This window comes from Dermacentor variabilis, chromosome 4 (genome assembly GCF_050947875.1).
Source record: "Dermacentor variabilis isolate Ectoservices chromosome 4, ASM5094787v1, whole genome shotgun sequence".
NCBI classification, from domain to species: Eukaryota; Metazoa; Arthropoda; class Arachnida; order Ixodida; family Ixodidae; genus Dermacentor; species Dermacentor variabilis.
The window spans coordinates 198,735,666-198,756,258 of NC_134571.1; the positions used below are offsets into that span (position 1 = coordinate 198,735,666).

Consider the following 20,593-nt stretch of genomic DNA (forward strand, 5'->3'; position numbering starts at 1 on the left):
ACGCAGCAGAGATAATGCAACACTATAGTCGTGCAAGCATCGTTATCACTGCTGGTCGGTACAGTACTTCCTATCTCGTTCTCTCAGGTAATGCCCAAGGCGTGGCAGTTCGGGCGTTCGTGATATCGCGTCTATTGTACCAGTTAGCCATATCTTTCTAAAAAGACGTAGAAGTGGCCACATGTCGTGAAGCCAGAGCTGTTGGTAGGAGTAGGTGTAAACCGATAACGAAACTAGATTCCTTCATCTGGCAAATGACATCAAGACATCGGTCTTCTTGTGTGAATCATGAAAGTGGCCACTTTAATAGATTCCCTTTCCCCTTCCCTCACACTTCCGCCTTTTAATTTTAAGAATTTTCGTGGATGGCGGTGGGTAATTACCGCTTGAATCGAGCTTTATTTGACGCTTGGTGTTCATGAAATTCGTATGGGATAATGGAGTTAACTGCAGTAGTGCCATTGAATATGCTAGAAAAATCAAGCAATGTGGTCTGATATCTCGCAGGTTTTATCATTTGTCTGCTGTGATTATGGAGCACATTGCCGGCGCTAAACGAATTAAATAGCAACCGGAAGCATGCACGTCAAGGGCGCCTGACCAGCGTCAGTGCTGGGAACCTACAGTCACTCATCCATTCGTTTATCGCCATATTGCTTTTAATTATTGTGTTCAAATGCTTGAGCAAGCCGCTAGCCCAACCTTTACAAATAACAACAGTTGTCTTCTTGCGCCTTGAACGACATAGGACCATGCGGTCATGCAAGAGAGACTGCAGCATTGCTCGTATATATATGCAGGGTGCTCCACGTAACATGTGCCAAAATTAAAAAAAAAATTATATGCGAGTGCCTTGTAGCTCAACAGAACGAAGGTAATGCTGCTAGCCGTCGCTTGCAGATATTCAGATTATTTTTGTATTTCGCCTAATCACATATTTAGTTACTAATTGCAGGCTTACCTGCAAAGGCCTTTATACCAGACTGCTACATGAGGAATCCCGGAAGAGATAAAGCACGCCCCCTTGGAATACATAGAGAACAGCTCGCGGAATACTTAGAGATTCGGGAGGGAGCTCTGCCCATCGACAGATGCTATCGCCAACTTGATGGCAGAGTGCAGTCACACCTCCTGCGTCGTGTTATTCTATAGTTCAGTTGCGATGGATCGATGCCTGAGAGAGTATTACTCGGTTTTACGAGTCACAGGCTAGATGAATATCTGCATCCAGCCAGTCATTGTCACAAGTACCAGGTATCTGGGGAACTGGCAGAGCACTGCAGATGAACCCTGCGCAGCAAATTATACGCAGATCACCATTACAAGGGTCGCGCATCAGTAGGACAAAGTGCGCAAATGGCAGTTATTCCCACGCCGCATCCTTTTCTGCTTGCTCACAGAACAAGGTGGCTTCACGGCAACACCACCACGGGCTTCTTCATAGAAGCCTACCACACCATGACACTGTGCAGTGACTTCATCACGATATGTCGTTATAGTGGCGTTCTACCCACCGTGGATTTCAGGGAAACGCAGTTGCTGACAGCTTAGCATGCGCAGCGCACAAATAAAAAAGGTGGGAGTTTCGCCCGAAAGGCAAAGAATTGATTGCGATAACAAATTAGTGGACAGCATACGAAGTAAGCATAGTATTTTTATCGGCCGTATAAGCTCGTAAACTTAGGCAGACTAATTAAATTAGCGAGCAAGGTGTCACGCGTGCACAAGCAAACATGAACACATCTCACTCGATGACCGCGGAGACTCGCAGTAAAAACGCTGGAGCGAGGAAACGCGGCAGCAGCAGTGAGCAAACTGACCTTCGTGCTGCGTCTCGCATCAAATGCGATTCAGCCGTGATCGCCGGCTCATCCTCGCGCGCTTTCACTTGCACATACACGGTACGGCGCGCGGCGACGACTTTATCGCCTTGGACTTCGTGCGGAACCTAACAGCGACGCTCACGCCGACGGCGATGGCAGAAATGCGCCTGGATGGGCCCATTTGTTATCGCAATAAATATTACATGTATCATACCAATTTCAAAATGATGCACGCAACAATTTAGGTCGAGGGTCCGTCCGAATGTCCAGAGACACGTGGTTTGCAAATGGTTGTCGAAAGTCCATTCTATTTTGCATAAATTCAAAGAGTGCAGTTAAGTAGTCCAGTATAGGTAAGCGATTGTATTAAGACATTATTACATGGGGAGAAACGCGAAAACACCCGTGTACATAGATTCAGGTGCACGTTAAAGAAACCCAGGTGGTTCAAATTTCCGGAGCACCACGCTACGGCGTGCCTCATTATCAGAAAGTGGTTTTGGCACGTAAAGCCACATAATTTAATTTTAAGACATTATTACACAGACAGAATTATGTACTGCGTACACAAAGTACATTCTTGCATTGGATGGACCCAACTTAAAGTGCGGTATGCTCTTGCTCAGAAACTGAAGACGTTGAATATACATTGTTGTATTAGACTAATCATGCTCTGCACAGAAAGACCAAATTAAGTGATAAAAGGCGTCCACGGGAGAAAATGCCATCTCACACACACAAAAAGGGTCACATATAAAAAGTTAACATCGAAAGGGCGCCCTGAGCCCTTTAAAGGAAATTCTGGAAGCTCCAGGAATTTCAGGAAACTACAAAAGCGATGTAATATTTTCATTACGAAATATATTTTACAGCAATACTCCTTTGCTGTAGTTTCTGGAATTGCTTGTTGCTCCGACCGACTCACCAACTTTGCGGTGGCATGTTCCCAGCACTAAATTAATCTGCATGAGCAGCCTGTAATGAAACGTTTTGTCCTCGTAAATATTTTTCTTATTGCTTTATTTCTTGCACTTTTATTAGTTTATAGCTGCTTCCCTTAGGTTTATTGCACAGAGCCCTGCATCAAATTGTGCACGTTTGGATAGGTCACATCGAAGGGTATGTTAATAGCACATTCGTATTATATCCCGTCATTCTCTAGCATAGCGCTTCAAGAGATGCGGCACATAAGTAGCGAGACTATCCGTACCGCACTTCATGACTAACAACTGGCGTTTATTACAAAAAGGCATGAATAATCACAATCAGATATAGTTGTACAAGTTGAAATGCGCACCACAAACCGAAAGCCCGCCAAGGCCTAAGGCGGCTCACCGCGTGCAGATCCCAAGTAAGCAAATTCTTTATCTGTCAACGCTACGGAAGGTTTACTAACGCAATTGCCTTGTGCAATAGCCGCTGCTTCAATGATAAGTCTTGCGTTTTCATGCGCATTTCTTGCCATTTCTTTCTTTTCCGCCTTTCTGTTTTGTAAAAAAAAGTGAACGACATTTGCATAGAGAGAAATGCATTCCGAGGGAACCCCCTCCCCCTTTTTGCACTTTCCAATTATGCTCCTGCAACCTCACATTTAGGCACCTTCTCGTCTGTCCCACAAAACGCAGCCCGCAGGAAAGAGGTATGCTATAGACTACTTTTCTTGAACAGTCAACGATACCCTTTCTGTGTGCATTGTTGCATGAGATTGAGATACGGATATCACACAGGCAGGTCTGTCCCAACACTCACCCATGAAACTGCTATACTGGCGTCTTTCGCAAATAGCGTCGAGCCATAAACTGAAGCGAGGTGTGAGACCGGGCTAGTTGGTATGCCATGATGACGTAATCAGCGCGAGGGTGGACACAGAACACGAGAAAAATGCGAAGCTCGGGAATTATTATCTCGGAACTGTTGTCATCCTGAGAAGTCGTTCCAAGTGGATTCACCTTGTAAGATTAGTGGCTATAATTTGTAAATTGCAATATTGGCCGTAAAGATAATTATTTAACAACGCTATTTGTGAATTTTTGTTAATTAGTCACTTGTGTATTTCATTTTTTTGTGCAAGTAATATCCGCCTCTTCGTGTAGACCAGCCCGTGAACTAGAATTGTGCAATCTGCCACAGGCAACCATTAAAAAAAATTGGAAGTGCACGCTGAAACACCCGGTACATGTGCATATACCACAACCGTCTATGCCGTGTGTGTTCGAACGCTGCCGCGGATCAGGCTACGCTTCACGACTATGCATGTGTTGCTGTTCAGAACGGCGTCTCATTTTCATCGTAGCCCGAGTGGCTGCCGTCAGCAGGTTTTGTAGAACGCCGAAACGTTCAGCTGCAACACCACCTGGCCAGTGCTTGGTGCCTATAAAATTGGCAGACATTTGCATTGGCTTTACTGGCGAACAAATGTTGTTCTTGAAGGACTGTGCAGCAGTTCTTCCAATAGGCACTAGTGTACAGCGAAACCAATCGGGAAGAGCGAGGACTGCGAGAACGAGCCGCCTCTCTGGACTGTGGCGCGGTAGTACAAAGGCACACGCGGCAGCTTCTGCAACGCTTGTGCCAGGTGACTCACGCGCATTCTCCACAGCCCAGAATGCGCCATGGTGACGTCCATGGAGTTCTCGTTGAAAATGTCTACACAACGGCGCCGCGCGATCGTTTTGCAGGCACCGAGTGGAAGCGCGTGCGCAGCGTGCTCAACCCGACTTTCAGCTCTGTCAAGATGAAGCAGATGGCGCCCATCGTTCGCAGCTGCGTCGACACCATGATGGAACTACTCGACGAGCGTTGCCGCGCCCAGCAGACGGTCGACATGTTCAAGGTGGCCCAGGGGTTCTCTCTCGACGTCATCACCAAGTGCGCCTTCGCCTGGCAGGTCGGTACATGCGCTTTTTCGCTTACAGTTCGTTCCAACGAGCTGGCTCTAGAGCTTCGGTGAATAACACGAGAGGGAAACATGACGCTAGTTTCGGTGCGCGTCGCCAGTGAGCAGTTCAGCTAATATGGCAATGACTTGGAAGTCAACGGGCTTCAAACTCCGTTTTTCTGACACTGTAATTCTTGCGGAATGTTTAATTAACTTTGTTGCATCTCACTGGCCATCACCGATTCGTAGTGCGGCAATGTTTGCTCTGACTAAGCGTCTGGCTCCTTCCGTTCGACAGTCTTCCATTCGACATTATACAAAACGGAAATGTTATTTTGAATATAGGGTGCGTTCATCTGAAGATGGACTAAGGGGGTCCCGACTACTATTCTTTTTCAGCCAAATTTTTACGTGAGGTGGACAAAGGCCTCCGTAGAAAGGAATCAATATTTGTGGGCTGTTTCTGCCTGCCATGCTGCGACTAAGTAAACTCAATTTACCATGATTCCGTGACAGAAGTCGCATAGATGTAGAGTACAATATCTATTGCTTAGAAAACTCTATTCTGTAAAAGACGTGCTTTTTAAATTGCGACATTTTGCAACTAGAGAACAAGATTTTTGCGCCTTGTCTCAGCTGTCTTTTTTGTGTGAAACAAAGACGTATGTTGGAAAAGTAGACTCCGTTTCATTGTGTGGAGGAGTTTTTCTGCCTAATATAAAATTTTTGTAAACATTAAACATATTCAGAAACCCTTTTGCGACTTATCTCAACACCCCGGCTGTCTCCTTTACTGCAATGGAGTCATCCCGCCTTCCCACTGTAGGCTGCTGCATCGCTCATATACACTGGGACCATTCGATATAGCGGGGAGAAATTAGGGTGTAAGAAGTAGTTTCCCAAGAGCAGCTTAAACACCTCGCGGTGCGTGCTCTCGCGTGCTTACTACTTCAACGGACCATAGGGAAAATACGGCTCCAGGAACCTTGAAATCCCAAGCTCAACTCATTGCATGGCTCAACAGAGACAATATATATATATATATATATATATATATATATATATATATATATATATATATATATAATCTTCTACAGGCGTCCTTTCTACACAGGCATTTCACCGCCCAATACAAAAATTTTGATGTAGTGAAGAAATAGTGGGGACCCCAAAGTCTGCCCTTATCTGAGCACACCCTGGACGGAATAACGTGAAGCTTTTCAGGATTATTTCGATTTCACTTCTGCAATCAGCCCTCCACGATCGCTAGAACATTTATGGGACCACACTCATATCACCTGCCTGTCACATGGCGTCAGAAAAACCGCGAAATCTCCTCATCGGATACGGCGTGTAGGTACTTATTATAGATGGTTAGACGAAAAGAAGGAAAGAAAAATAATGCTTTCCGATTCTTCACTTTATTTGCAGTTAGCCCTCCGCTATTGCTCAAAAGATATCGGGCTGCGCCCTATTCGCCTGTCCGTCACGGGACATCACAAAACTACGACAACTCGCCATGTGAAAGTGACGCGCATGCATTAAAGATGCATTAATGTGCCGAACGAAAGTAAAGCTTTTTTTTTAAATACCTGGGACTTCCGCGTTCCGAAAGCAATGGATGTCTGCCGACCGATCACTTGGACACTGGCTACTCGGAGCTGCCGGGGAGCATGCATTTGCATGTAATAAACAATTTTTTTGCGTGGCAGTGTAACGTTGTGGAGCCCTTTCGGCAGGTTTCAGACAACGCTCTGCCAACGCTTCTTCGCTGACGATCTGTTTGAGCGGCAGTGTTAACCTTCCGTTGCACGCTGCCCCTATAAGCAATCAGCCACCGCAAGCTAAGCAAGGTAAAAGGAATGAATTGCCATTGGCCGGTAGCCTTCACAAATATTATGTATAGCATCCGGATTAGCTGGACGTCGCTCTTGCGAAGGGTCATAACGTAACAGCTTTTTGTGAATACGGGCCAAGGCATGTTACTGGCTTCCGGATGTATTTTATGCCAGATCACCGGACTCAGTGGCTCAGTACCGGCCACGGCGGCCAAATTTCAATGGTGCTGAATGTAAAGAAAGGACACTCGCATTCGGACATTTAGGGCGAGAGTTGGAGAAAAAGGGATGCAAAGTTATTTAGGTGGGCAGTAAGGAATCCCAAGTGGTCAGTATGAATCCGCAGCCCTCCACCTTGTGGTGACTTTCATAACCCGTGTGCTGCTTTGCGGCTTCAGTCTGATCAATCCATGAATCGATTCATCATGTCATGGCATGGCATAGTGTATTGTTTCTATATATATATATATATATATATATATATAGGTGAAACAGGACAGTCAATGAACGTTAGAGTAAACGGACATCGCGCGGACACAGCTAAAAAGCTTCCCAAAGCCGTCGCCCAGCATTTCAACGAACCAGGTCATAACTTTGATGAACTTAAACTCTACAGCGTACAGTCAGATTTCCGTTCTGAACGAGAAAGAAAATAGAGAGAATCATACCTTATCCATAAGTTCAAGATATTGCAACCAATAGGCATAAACGTTTCAAAGGGAGCTTTAGAATCTATTCGCTATGCTAAATTTCAAGGTATAGGTAACAACACGGAGTTTGGTTTCTTGGCGTATCCCTTCTTTTTCCTTTCCTTTCCTCCTTTTAGTTTGCAGCCGGCGTGTCAGACGCCGTTGACACGCCGGCTAACACGCGTGCGTTGACACACGGTTGACAGACGGGGGTGGGGGTGGGGGGAATGGCCCTGGTCTTGGCCTTGTGCACAGCATTTCTTTATTCTCAATTCGACACGCTAGCACACCTTCCCTTGTTGCCGCACCGAACCGCCTTACACCCTCCCCCCTTTAGAAGAACCCCCCCTATCCCACCTATCAGGCGTGGTACCCCACGACTGGTGTTTTGCGCGTGTTGTGCCCGTATTAAAGAAAGGAAGTCCATGGGAAATCAATAATTACCGCCCAATATCTCTCACCTCTATTCCTTGCAAACTAATAGAACATATTATACTCAAACACCTTAACAGCTTTTAAGACCCGAATTAAATAATTAGCAACTGGCAACATGGCTTCCGGCAACGTTTTTCCACTACTACACAACTAATTGATACCGTACATAATTTAAGAAAAGCTCTCGACAGTGGCGGTCAGGTAGATATAATTTTTATGGATTTCTCCAAGGCGTTTGATAGGGTTCCTCACTCCAGATTAATAACCAAAATGAAAGAAATGGGTATCCTTTCCTATATCATTGCTTGGGTTATGTCATATTTACAAAATAGAAAGCAATATGTGGAAATTAATGGCAACAGCTCCCGCTTCTTAGATGTTCATTCAGGTGTTCCTCAGAGCTCTGTCTTGGGGCCTGTTCTATTTAATATTTATATTAACGACCTGTGAGGTGTTCTGGAACTAAGCACGTCGGCCAGGTTATTCGCCGATGACTGCATTATCTTCAAAAGCATTCATTCTGTATCCGATCAACTTATCCTGAATTCGAACTTGCAGCTCCTTGCAGACTGGTGTAATAAGTGGGATATGACAATTAAATATGACAAAACCGTTTATGTGCTACGAATAAGACCAACAAAATGAAATTTACGTATGACATTGGGGACAACATAATTAGTCAAGTGGAAGAATACAGATACCTGGACGTGACTTTAACATGTGATCTTAAATGGTCATCCCATATCTCCGACATCTGCTCCTCTGCAAGGAAAAAGCTAGGTTTCTTAAAACATAAATTAGGCAATTCTTCAAGCGTACAAATCATTTGTTAGACCAACTCTTGAATACGCCAGCATAGTATCGGACCCACACACCACAATCAACATAGATAAATTAGAAAAAATCCAGAGATTAGCAGTAAGGTTTATATATAACCGATATAAGCGAAGGGACTCTCCGTCCGACATGTTACATCAGGCAGCCCTTGAGCCATTGGCTGGAAGAAGAAAGGCTACCCTTCTGCGCTTTCATCACTTTTTGTATTTTCAGAAACTAGGCATTCAGCCACAGGACTACTTCGAAAGGGACACAGCCAGACCCTCACGACATAAACATAGTCATTGCATCAAGCCAATATTTGCCCGCACGAATTTCTTCAAACTTTCATTCTTCCCGAAAACAATATCCGACTGGAATTCCCTGCCTCATGATTCACCTCTCCTTTCTTCAACTTTTTAAGAGCCTGTATATATATGTATGTATATGTATGGTTAGAAATGATGATTACTTATTAACTGTGCATAGTGTGCTTCTTTGTCTATGTACCTGTGTTTGGGGCATGTACTCTCACAAAGTCTATATGCTTTGTCATCTTGCTTAGTTTTGTTATACTTTCTGGATGTAAATTGTAACTTCACCATTGTTGCTGATCCTAAGGCATAGTGCTTACTAACAAATGTATGTACCCTCTCCTGCTTGGACTGATCCGGTCTGCAGTATTCTGTAAATAAATAAAATGAATGCATATACTGTGGCGTGGAAAGCATACGTCGCCTTGAAGATGATAAGTCCATTTGTCGAAACGTTGGCTCCTGCTTTCGCCTTGTTCTCGTTTTGCTCGCCTCATCTACAGGCATTCGATGGCATTTAGGGCAGTGCGTCCGACGTTGAAGGCGTTTGTAAGTGTGACCTTGATTCCCCGGCGTGAGGCAGGGGTTCCTTGAAGGGAAGGGTGAACGGGCTTTCCTTGGAACTTGAGCCTGGTTCTGCGCACACAGAAATCCCATAGATGAGGCGCTGGATATGCCTAGAGCCCTCTTGCAATGGACGTCTGCTCGGCGTTGCGTAATGGAATGGGGAAGGCTGCTAAAGGAATCAAAATTTTTTGAACGAACACAGGTATCAATTTGGATTTGATCAATATTTCAAAAAAAGACCCGTTTGGAAACATCCTTGGAAAATTTGAGCTTCATGGTAATAACATGTAAGTTCCTGAGCACTTTGATCAATTGACTGAGACCTCATAGCAAAAAATCTAACTGCGCAGAAACCTAGAGCCTGTGATTGTAGTGCCTGAGCGTGCACTTCGGAATAGAAGGACACAAGGTTTCAGCCCAGCTTGTCGCGATTCTGCTCTTTACATTGCTTTTCGTTACGTTTATCACGAAATGTTTTGTGAAGTCGGATGCCCTGACGAATGCAAGGCTTCGCTTCTGTTACATAAACGCGTGTCCTCAGTTGGTCAAAAACAAAAAAATAAGTGAGTGGTTTCTTGTTAATCGTCGCTTTCGCCGTCAGCGACCACTGGAGACTGAAGCTACACATGCCGATCCTGAACAGTCGTACGTTGCCACATGACGAGCAAGTTGCTTTTACTGGTATGATCAGGATAATGGCATTTTTACCGTTCTTTGCTTGTTCGTAGATTTTATTTCATTTTACATTTTTTTATTGTATTGTGCCCTCCGATATTACAAGACTTGTGTGTCTCGTAGTCGGTTGTGCCGCTTCGCTTCAGTCCAAATAAGCGGCGAACTTAGAACAGCGCTTTTCATGTTGCACCGTGTCATCGTGCGCGTGCCGGTGCTCCGGGGATGCTTTCGCCGTTCCCACACCTTTAAATCTTTGGTGTTCGGTCTTGCTGTACCACTGGGGCTCCTCGACACATTTCTCATACGCGGTCGGTAAAAAAATCTACTTATTGTTAGCGCTTATGGACCAGAAGGAGAAGCGGCATTTCAGGTTATTTTGCCGCCCCATTCAGAGCCAAATTTATGTACCCCTCTCCCACCCTCTGACATCGAGATGAGATCTTCACTTTCTGAGACATTAGTGCAAAAATTTCCGGGTGTCATATTATTATTCTGCTAGAAATCAGTCATAGAAAAGAGTGAATAAAATAAGAAATTGAATGTAATTTGCGCTGATGAGGGGTGCTCATACATTTATATGTGTTAAAACCAAAAATAATAATACAGATGCTCGAAAAAAGTAAGGATATCAATAAATATGGGAGTCAAATGGAACGGAATGTAACTTACTACCGATGTAAGGCATCAACATCAAAAGTCGGAACTGTGCGTACTACTGAAGTCAAAATATAGTCATAACAGAATATGGGCTTAAACAGAGATTAAAGACGTTGCGAGTGTCACATGACAATGAAGAACGGCGTAATGTGTGCTTGTCGTAAATGTGCCGAGGCACTGTGTACGTTCGTCTTTGGGAGGAATCAAAAAAGCTTTTCAAGGAACAAAATCTCTGAAGGGCGGAGAAAAATTTATCTCAGCGACAGGCTCCTGTTCTGTTGATAGCATTGCCAGACCCACAAATCTATTTTGTGATATTGCGGAGCGGATGTAGTTTTTATGGCGTCCAGCTTTGAGTCTCTTCTTTCTCCAGGCACGACTGTGACTGACTTAAGAGAATGTGTATTCTGGTGATGACATTGCGAGCGAAGTCATATTTCAAGAGGTAGTCAAGTACTTCTGTCTAGAGATGCATTTTTTAAAGATTCCCGAAAGCGCTGTGAACTCGTCGCAAAGATCCAACCCACTATTCTCACTTCACCTCTTTTCACAAGTGAGGAGTACTTTCACGTTCAAACAGGATAACAAGAATGCCTCTCGGAGAACGCTATCCAGCTGCTTGAAATCGTACAAGAAATAGAAGCAGCTACTGTGTTCTTCTATCTGGTCAAATCTAGCCGACGCAGAGTTAATTGTCATGCCCAAAATTGGGTTGAAGAAGCCTATTGCGGTATTCTGGCTTCAAGCCAACTACTGGCTCATCGTTTCCTTCATACGCAAACAGCCTCTGCCTTTTCCAAAAAGAAACAGAGGATGTGACAAGAAAAAAATAGGTCCGATTTCCAGATTTTCAAAGGAACTATTGCCTCCCGCCGATTAAAATTCGCGTTCTAAAGTAACTTGGTATAGAAAATTCTTTTTTGCGATATCCTAAACCAAATCACCACGGTGCACAAATATTTGTAATACTTCCCCGCTGTGGACCACATGTGTGTCTCATGCCTTGCCAAGGTTTCATAAGTATGTCTGTCTACACTGTCTATGAGAGCGTCGTGTATTCCATCAATCTCATTTCTGAGAGAACATACTGCCACCGCTCCGCCAGACCATCATGTTGCTCACGGAGGCTTGGCAATGAAGTTGCCTGCACGTGTAGAAGCGTAGGATAACCGACTGATCTAATATCCGACTGTAGCACGAAGCTTGCAGCTCTCGTTGGCGCTTGCGCCATAGTTTCCTCTACAGATTTTCCTAGAAAGCTCTGTAGTTGGAACTTGTTAGAATCTTTGCGGCACTTGGTTAATACGACCAGTCGAACAATGGATGGCTCGAAGTACGACACCATATGGCTTCTGTAAGGAAGCTGAAATGTGTACTGTACGGTTGAACACGAAAAATGATCGCTGCTAAAGGGGAATTGACGCGACGGGACGGGATGGATCGCCTAGTCAACACGCATACACGTGGACGTGACTGAGCTCCAACGAGGCGTCCTGGAAGCAGCTCGTCAGCGGCTGCGACGTGATTCGTTGGCATTGAGCCACGTCATGCTCGTCCGCAGACTGAACGAGCGCTCCCTTCTGCGGTGATAACGCAGCTCAAGCTGTCGCGTTTCAGGACCACGTATCTTACGAGGTGGAACAAACAAGGTGAACGTGGATACCAATATAAAAACAAATTGAAATGCAAAATTAAAAAGGTTCGATGTTGAGCTGAATATGGCGCTGACGCGACTCGCTGTGCAGGTAGACTGCCAGAAGAACCCCAATGACCCACTCCTATTGGGAGTTCGAAAGATCTTCGAGGAGGCCGAAAGCGCCGCGGTGTGCAACGCCATCCGGTTTCCGGCGTTGCGGGTCGTTCTCACCTCGCTCTACCGGCTGAGCGACTACTACAAAGTTATGCGCCGCATGACCGACAACCTGCGCCATGTCATCGAGCAGCGACGACGAGAGCGGAATGTGACCTCCACCGACATGCTCCAGCTGATGCTCGAGGCGCAGGATGGGGCCGAGGGCTCGAGCAGCGATACTGGCAGGTGAGAAGACGATACTTCTTTATGGAAATGCTATTTTCGTTCGTCGTGAGAGAGAGTAAAACATCTTTATTAATAATATCTGAATGGCGAGAGCAGTGTGGGAGGAACCCTCAGTCCAGGGTCCCTAAGATGAATCTCTGAGCGTCGCAGCAGGCCGCGTCGCTCTAGCGGAATAGAAAACACTGGAACCCCGCGGTCCTACTTCCTATGTAGAGAGAAAGAGACAAATTTCTTCGCTGTGACCTGATACTCTGCACTGGGGAAAGGGGACAAGAAGGAAAAGTAGGGATGATGAAAAGAAGGAAGTCCGCATGCTCAAGTCCACGTCGTTGCAGCATCTAAAAAAATCACCGACGATTGCGATACTCCCTAATGCGAAATTTGAGTGCGGCTCTATACGTGTTTTCATTTCGCGATAGATTGGCTGGCACGTTGCTAATGGAGCGAAGTGTGGCGCGACTGCCTCGTTAATCGGGAGATCGCGAGAAGCGCGTTGTTGACGCGTGTGCGCGATTTACAGCAGCCGCCGTCAACATACTTCCCAACCTACACGTGCAACTCTGGCGCCATCTCGTAGCCATCGTCGCCAAAAAACCCATGTCTGGCGAGGCATTACGCCTTTCTTCTCATGCTTTCGCCATGCCCTCGTCCTCAGCTTGCCGCCTCATCGTTCCGCCGCACCCTGCTCCTCCGTTGTCCTCCTCGCACTCTCTTCGCTATCGCAATCTTCAGTCCGCCAGAGCGCTCCGCGTTCGATTTTTCATCCTTCGCTGTGCTCGTTCACTCTGTTAACGCCAATGCTCGCCGCAGGCACGGGCGCCGAAAGCCTGTTTCACATGATGCAATTTTCGTCGCACCGGAAGCGCGATTTCGGCCGTTTGCAACGGAAATCGCAGTCGCACTGCCGACCCCCGATTTTCGGCTGCGACCAACCGGTTGATCGCACAGCCGCACCATCGCAGCGATCGCTGCGAGTTTCCGTCGAAATTGCGCAGAGAGCTATTTCGCTGGTTTGTTTTGGGAAATGGCGCCTCCCTCAACAAGTGCAATGTGTGTAGACATGGATTACCGAATTCGGTACGTACGTGAAGGGAGAATAAAAAAAAAAAACCTCGTACCGCAGCTCACATTTCTACGCGTGCGGCGACACGCTACGCAGCAAATGAAGTGCATTTTCGCGCTTGCTTCGTACAACTATGCGAGTTGCCACGAGACGACATGGCCACTTGGGGTCTTCACAATTTTATTTTGTTGAATAGCATACAAAAATCACGCGCACGATGCAGCTTAAATAATTTCAACCTCGTCAAGGGCAAATGACAAGACAGCAAATACCCGAGTTTTCAACGTTGTGCTGAACGCGGTACCGTTGCATTTTCTTGTCGGTTTTCAAGCGTGAATTTCCCGATGCATCTTCAATGATTTTCTTACCTCACTTATTAAATTTGTCAAAGCAAAAGTATAAGCTATCGTAAGGAATTTTCTAAGGTAGCATTAAACCCGTGGCAACCATAAACAGCGTCGTTAATTTGTTTTCGAATATTACATGCACGTAAAGTTGCACTATTCTCTGGAGAATATTTTTTTTTGCACAGAAACCAGTAAACATTGAATATATTGCGGACTTACTGCACCTGTTTGAATACTTGCTCTGAAAGGTAATTAACTCTACAGCTAGTAAATTAAGTAAATTATTCGCTTGCTGTAGTGGCACGGTGACAACGCACCCTCCTGCAACGTCATGTAAAAATGGTGCAACAATGCGGAAAGCAGGCAAACAGCCTGTCCTTGTGGGGATAAAACAGTAGAAAACCACACGTTGAAGAAAAGTAAATTAAAACTGCGCAGTGAAGTCAGCCAATTGCATCCCTTCCTGTTAAACTTTGAATCTTTTAAGTACAAGCAGTTCTTGCACGTTCACAGTAATCAAGTGTGCAGAAACATGCATGCCTTACAAGTTTCAAATAAGTTTCTAATAAATTTGTGATCACATATATTAGTGTGTAAACCCATATAATTATATCTGCTGTGATTACTATCTTTATAAGTAAGGAGAAACCATGCTACTTGCAAGAACATTTCACCTGGGGATTTTAGGACAAATTCCTGCATTTCAACTATACAGAATATGTGGTTTATTCAGTAAAGGACCACAAACTGCTTTTTTTGCAATGACAAACTTTTGCAAATTTCACTTACATACTGGCAAGAAAAAAATCTATAGACAAAAATCTTGTTCTTCAGCTTATTCACCTGCCACTGTGGCTATAGCATTCTGCTGCTAACACAAGCCGAGGGGTTGAATTGCCAGCCATGGAAGTCTCATTTCAATGGGCGTCATAGGTAAAAAAAGCTCTTGCACTTAGATTTAGTTCATCACCTTTTATTGAACCCTTATACTGCCAAATACTATTGCATAGCGGGGCATGCTTATGCAAAATCTAACACCAGTCGAAAGCAAAGGGCACAATTGTAAAACAACCATCTTCCGTGATAATTTGAGTGTGTAAACATTAATTGCACCAATATACGTTGTTAAACAGCACTGCACAAACAAGCATAATCAGGTACAGCAAGTACTCTGTCGGAAGCTGGTTCTACAGATGTATAAATGTCAAGACATGAATGCTCATACGTCGCATACACAGTACGAAGATAACTTTTTTCAAGAGTTGTCCCTTTTGGCAGACCTTCTGGCAGATATGAGTGGGCCATAAGCAGCAGAAACGTTATTGCAGGGCATTGTGTAATACCGCTTATGAAAGAATGAAGAGAGTGAAGAGGCTTTTAACAGCAGTACCTCATGCTACTCTAATAAGAGGAACGATTAGCAAAAGCATTTCTGGTAGGGCACTTAAGTTAAACAGTAACTTTTTGAAAGACAAAAAATTCCAGGTGAGAGTTGGAGGTACATTTGGCCCACCTACACCAACAACACAGGCATGCTACAAGAAGTACTACAGCCTATGGTGTACTACAGTCTATGGGAAAGCTATCTTAGACAGAAATCAAGAATGATGCAACAAGCTCTCGACAACACTGCAGACTTTCTTGTCCAGTCTGGCCTCTCGCTTTCTTATAAGTCAGCTTACATCGACGTCGGAAAAAAGACTAGAATCAAGAAGTACCCCAGATTGCACGTTGTCCTCCACACAGCTGGACAAACACACCCGCAAGTCAACATCGACACATTCTCAGCTAGTATAAGACCATGACAGCAGAGCCAGTGCGTAGGTGAAACAATTATGCCATGCCCGGACGCAAATTCTACACCTGGCGAAAAGAGTAATCTTGAAATCATGGAGGGTGGACGAGCAGATACTACGGGAAATCGCAGATGCTGTGCTTGTGCCCAAGGTATTGTACGGTGTGAAGTGCCAGCAGCGCACAAAAAAACGACACATCGAATACAGGGATCGGGTGATAACAGGTCTTTCCGATTTTACCATGCTTGAAGACCTCTATTGGAAAGAGAAAACGAACAAGAACCTAGACGAAGTAGGGTTGCAGCCTGCAGCACAAATTCTTTGCCTCAAGAGTTCAGTACCTGGTCCCCAGATACTATGGCAGCTAGCATATGAGATGCAAAGATGACTACCCCTCCCTTTAGAAACAGCCTCGGGAGCACCTGAACTTGGAACACAACAGGCCAATACCATGCAATATGGGGGCACACAATTAGGCCAGGAGACTATATGCAACTGCCAAACACACAGAAGAGGTTGCTAATCATGAAGATGCACGCAGACATCAGGCACATATAGTATGCTGATATGGCAATAGCAGCGTAATAGTAGTATGACACTACATAAAATTAAACCCCATATAGTTGAGTACCATTCCAGGTCATCCTACACCTAGAAAAGCTCAACTGAACGCAGTCAATGCAGCAGTTGTAGTGCTAATTACACCCTGCACAACACCCTGCACACCTGCATGGATTCACCAGAAACTGTCTGGGCCTGCACATCCCATGAGGTTGTCAGGAAAATCAGGAGATTGACACGCGACTTGCAAGCACATGGCCAAGAATTAAATTACAGGATACATAGCCAAGTAGATATTCCAGGACGCAAGCGAGCTTATAAGCCCGACATAACAACTCAAAACTAGACGAGTTGGTGTGTATTCATTATTAACTAATGCGAAACAGTAGACAACGGACGAGAACGAAGCGCTCTGTGTGTTCACTTCTCTCTTGTCCATCGTATTTCTGTTGCACTACAGTTAATGAATTCATGAGGCTGCACAGGAGAATAATGATACCTCCGCCCAAGGTCCTGATTTCTCATCCAAATCCATGTGTGCGCAGGCACACACACACACACACACACACACACACACACACACACACACACACACACACACACACACACACACACACACACACACACACACACACACACACACGCACACGCACGCACACGCACACACACGCACGCACACGCACGCACACGCACGCACACGCACGCACACGCACACGCGCACACGCGCACACGCGCACACACGCGCACACACACACACACACACGCACACGCACACGCACACACACAAATTTTGCAAGGGTGCACATCATGTATTAGCAGGATGACATTAGAGATAGATGAGGACTAACTTTCAACTAAGGTTCATTGGAAAAGTTTGGCGAGTTATACAATTTACAAGAAAAAAAGAAAAACATCTTTGAAGGCTAGATAAAAATGTGTACTTGATGCAGCCAAAGATAAATAAGTATGCTACAGAAAGAAAATACAAAAAAATTCCACATGCAGGAAAAAGATTATTACAATTGCCAATCCTGCATGCCAGCGCCTTTCAAGAAACACTGTCCTTATTCCAATAGACAGACTGACAGCTTGCTTATGCCAGCACACTCTTCATGTTCTATGCCATTGGAAAAAAACGTTTCTTGGAAGGTAGCCACATGCACACTTCGTGATCACGATGTTTTTTTCCTGGATTTGTATATTTTTATATATTTTCTCCCTTTCCCGTTTTTATGTTTGGTTTCATCAAGCACTAGTCTTTATCAGGTTTTATTGCTGTACTACTTTCTGGCAACCTTTATAAGTTACTGCATTTTCCCAATGAACTTTTTAACCAGAAGTTAGTGTACCCTGTTCTTACTGCTTTACACTATACATTCTTGCTACATAGGCCAAATAAATGATTTTATAAGGTACACAGAAGCATCATAAGGGCCATTAAAGTGACTTGTCGCAATCTAAAAAAATAAAGAGTAGCCTGGCTGCGAACGGCACCCGAGAACACATAGGACGAACAAGAATGCCGAGATGATTTAATAACAAAAATTTAATGTACATGCCGAGTAAATGCTGTCTGACAAGCAATGAACCGAACATACACAAAAAGAAGAAGCAAACATTAATGCGTGTTTCCTGACAGGAAATGCATCAATTTCTAATGGAGGCCATGCTGACAAGATTCTCCCAGCGTTTTTAGATATACGCCTTCCATAACTTCTCTAGGCAGCCGATCTGCACAGAATGATAGCTTCTTCGTCTAAAATGCGCGCTCAGACGTCGAGATCGCATTGTAGAGGAAGAAGCTAGCATTTTGTGGAGATCGGCTGCCTAGAGAAATTATGGAAGCTGTAGATGCAAAGACACTGGGAGAATCTCGTGTCAGCATGGCCTCTGTTACACTTTCAGAGATGGATGCGTTTCCTGTTGGGATCTGTATGGACACACATCCGTTTTTTCTTCTGCTTTTTGTGTAACTTCGGTTTATTGCTTGTCAACCAGCATTTACCCGGCATGTTCAATAAACGTTCATTAGTTAGTACGCTTCATGATCGTCTTGGTCTCTAGCAGAAAAGTGTTCATTTTTTTTATAGTGCAGTTGCATATGCCTAGGCAAAATACTCGTGGTTCGATCACAAATACCCTTGTGTGCGGGTATGAGCCATTGTTAAGGGGGCTGTGACCCATTATTCATCTTACATGATAGACGGAGAAATTTCTTGTTGGGTAGACATAGAAATGCTTATCCATTTCAAACATATACATTTATCTACGCATTATTGCAAGGAAGGGACACAGAGTGGGACAGGGTTAAGACAAGATCATGATGTCGTAATTATCTCGCAGCAAAGGTGTGGTGGTCCATTGGCTACACCGATAGTGACGTCGTTTCTCTCTCGCAGCAGATCGCGCATGCAGCAATCTCTCTCCGACTTCCCAATAGGTTCAAGACTGTGTCCCTGTATTTAATTAAATGAAATGTGCAGCTCCGGTGTGTCACTTGGTAACTGCAGTGCATAACCGAGTCATAAACACTATGATGAATGCATTATAAAACACAAATGCGCCACATAATTCAGGAAGACTTTGCTGGAACCCCTGGATTAAGACAATGAACCACTCATTGCACTTTCCATGATGGTGATCTTGCGAAGCGCGATGTGTGGCATTCCAAATAAACAATGTGATACACCCAAGCCAAACGTGTGCGTAACCTCATAAAGAAACACAGAGAACGAATAATATAGAAAGACTTCAATAAACCGTCGGAATTAACCCATTGATAAACACCGGGGCCGCACATTTCAGCTTCGCTGGTTTGCCATCTGTACAGGGTGCATGGGCAGTAATTTTTTCTGTTATTGTTTGTTAAGTACTGCATAATGTTGTGCCAGTAAAACACGTTGGGCTAGTTGGTGCATTGTATTGGTGCTGCTTTTTTCGTTGGTTTTTTTCTTGATGTTGTGCTCTTCTTCCTTTTGTAACTACTTTTTTATGCCCCCTCACCTAATACTCCAACCTTGCAGTCTGCGAGGTATCTAAATAAATAAGCACATAAGCACATGTCATTCATTCATCTGCGTACACCTCGTACCATTGCTTGCTCAACTAGCGTCACCGTGGTGATGTCTCGCAGTGTGCATCTACATTAACTGCCGTTTGCATTTCGGTATGGTTAGTGAACAGCGTAGTGCATAAACATTACATGACATTAAGGTTGTGACATATGCGGTGCATAAGCAAACATTGCAAAAGATGACATGTTGGATTGTTGTAAATAAGACAAATTGTGTATATGGCACTTACTTTAACAGCATTTAATTGACCACTTGGCAAAAACTTCACTATGCATAGATTGCAACACGTAGACTGAATCTGCAATTTTTTTTGTTTATTAATGTGGTCGTTACTGCATGGCCACATTGTAGATTTGAAAACAAAGTTCAATAAATTCGTTTGTTGCAATATAAAAATATACGTAGATCACTGCGATTGCAACACCAGGATTTGATACAAACATGCACACTATAAGATGCAGACAAATGCTCAGGACAAACTTTCGAATGTTTGCATCCTGATACTTATGAAAGTGAACAGTTTCATTACATAGCTGTCGATGAGAGGAAGAAAGGAAAACTTAATTTTGTTCGTGGAACAAAAATACATTGATAAGGTTAGATATATACTCATTGCTTAACACTTTCGAAATGAATAATTATAGCTTGCTATCGACATTGAATCAGCCTTTCGACAGCAAGAAAAGAATCAGTTTTTCCAGTTCGGAACATTGAATTGCAGATAATGCAAGCAGGCATCTGCCAATATAATCTGTTTAGGAATACCAAATTGGAATAAACATTGAGTCTTTCATTTGTACTTTCTCTGGGTGTGCAGTCTAGTTGGAAATGACTCCCATAAGCATGTTGTAACAATGTTGGTCTAATACAGGTTAAATGCATGACTAGCTTAAGAAATCTGGATGATTGCTATAATTTACAGTGAAGAAACTATGTCTAATAACATTATTAATATAATAATAATATTTATTTCCACAAAACAGGCTAACGAGCGGCGTGTGAGGCTGAGCAGAAAGCTGGAA

At 44.2% G+C, this 20,593-nt stretch overlaps 1 protein-coding gene across 1 annotated transcript in view; it reads left to right on the plus strand.

Moving 5' to 3' along the window:
* LOC142580045 (cytochrome P450 3A8-like) overlaps window positions 1-20,593 on the plus strand; it is a 73,403-nt gene that overhangs the window by 25,187 nt on the left and 27,623 nt on the right. Inside the window, exons 4-5 of the mRNA XM_075690793.1 lie at window positions 4,502-4,710; window positions 12,438-12,730. Of these exons, the coding sequence (XP_075546908.1) occupies window positions 4,502-4,710; window positions 12,438-12,730 (502 nt within the window). The remainder of the gene's footprint in view (window positions 1-4,501; window positions 4,711-12,437; window positions 12,731-20,593) is intronic.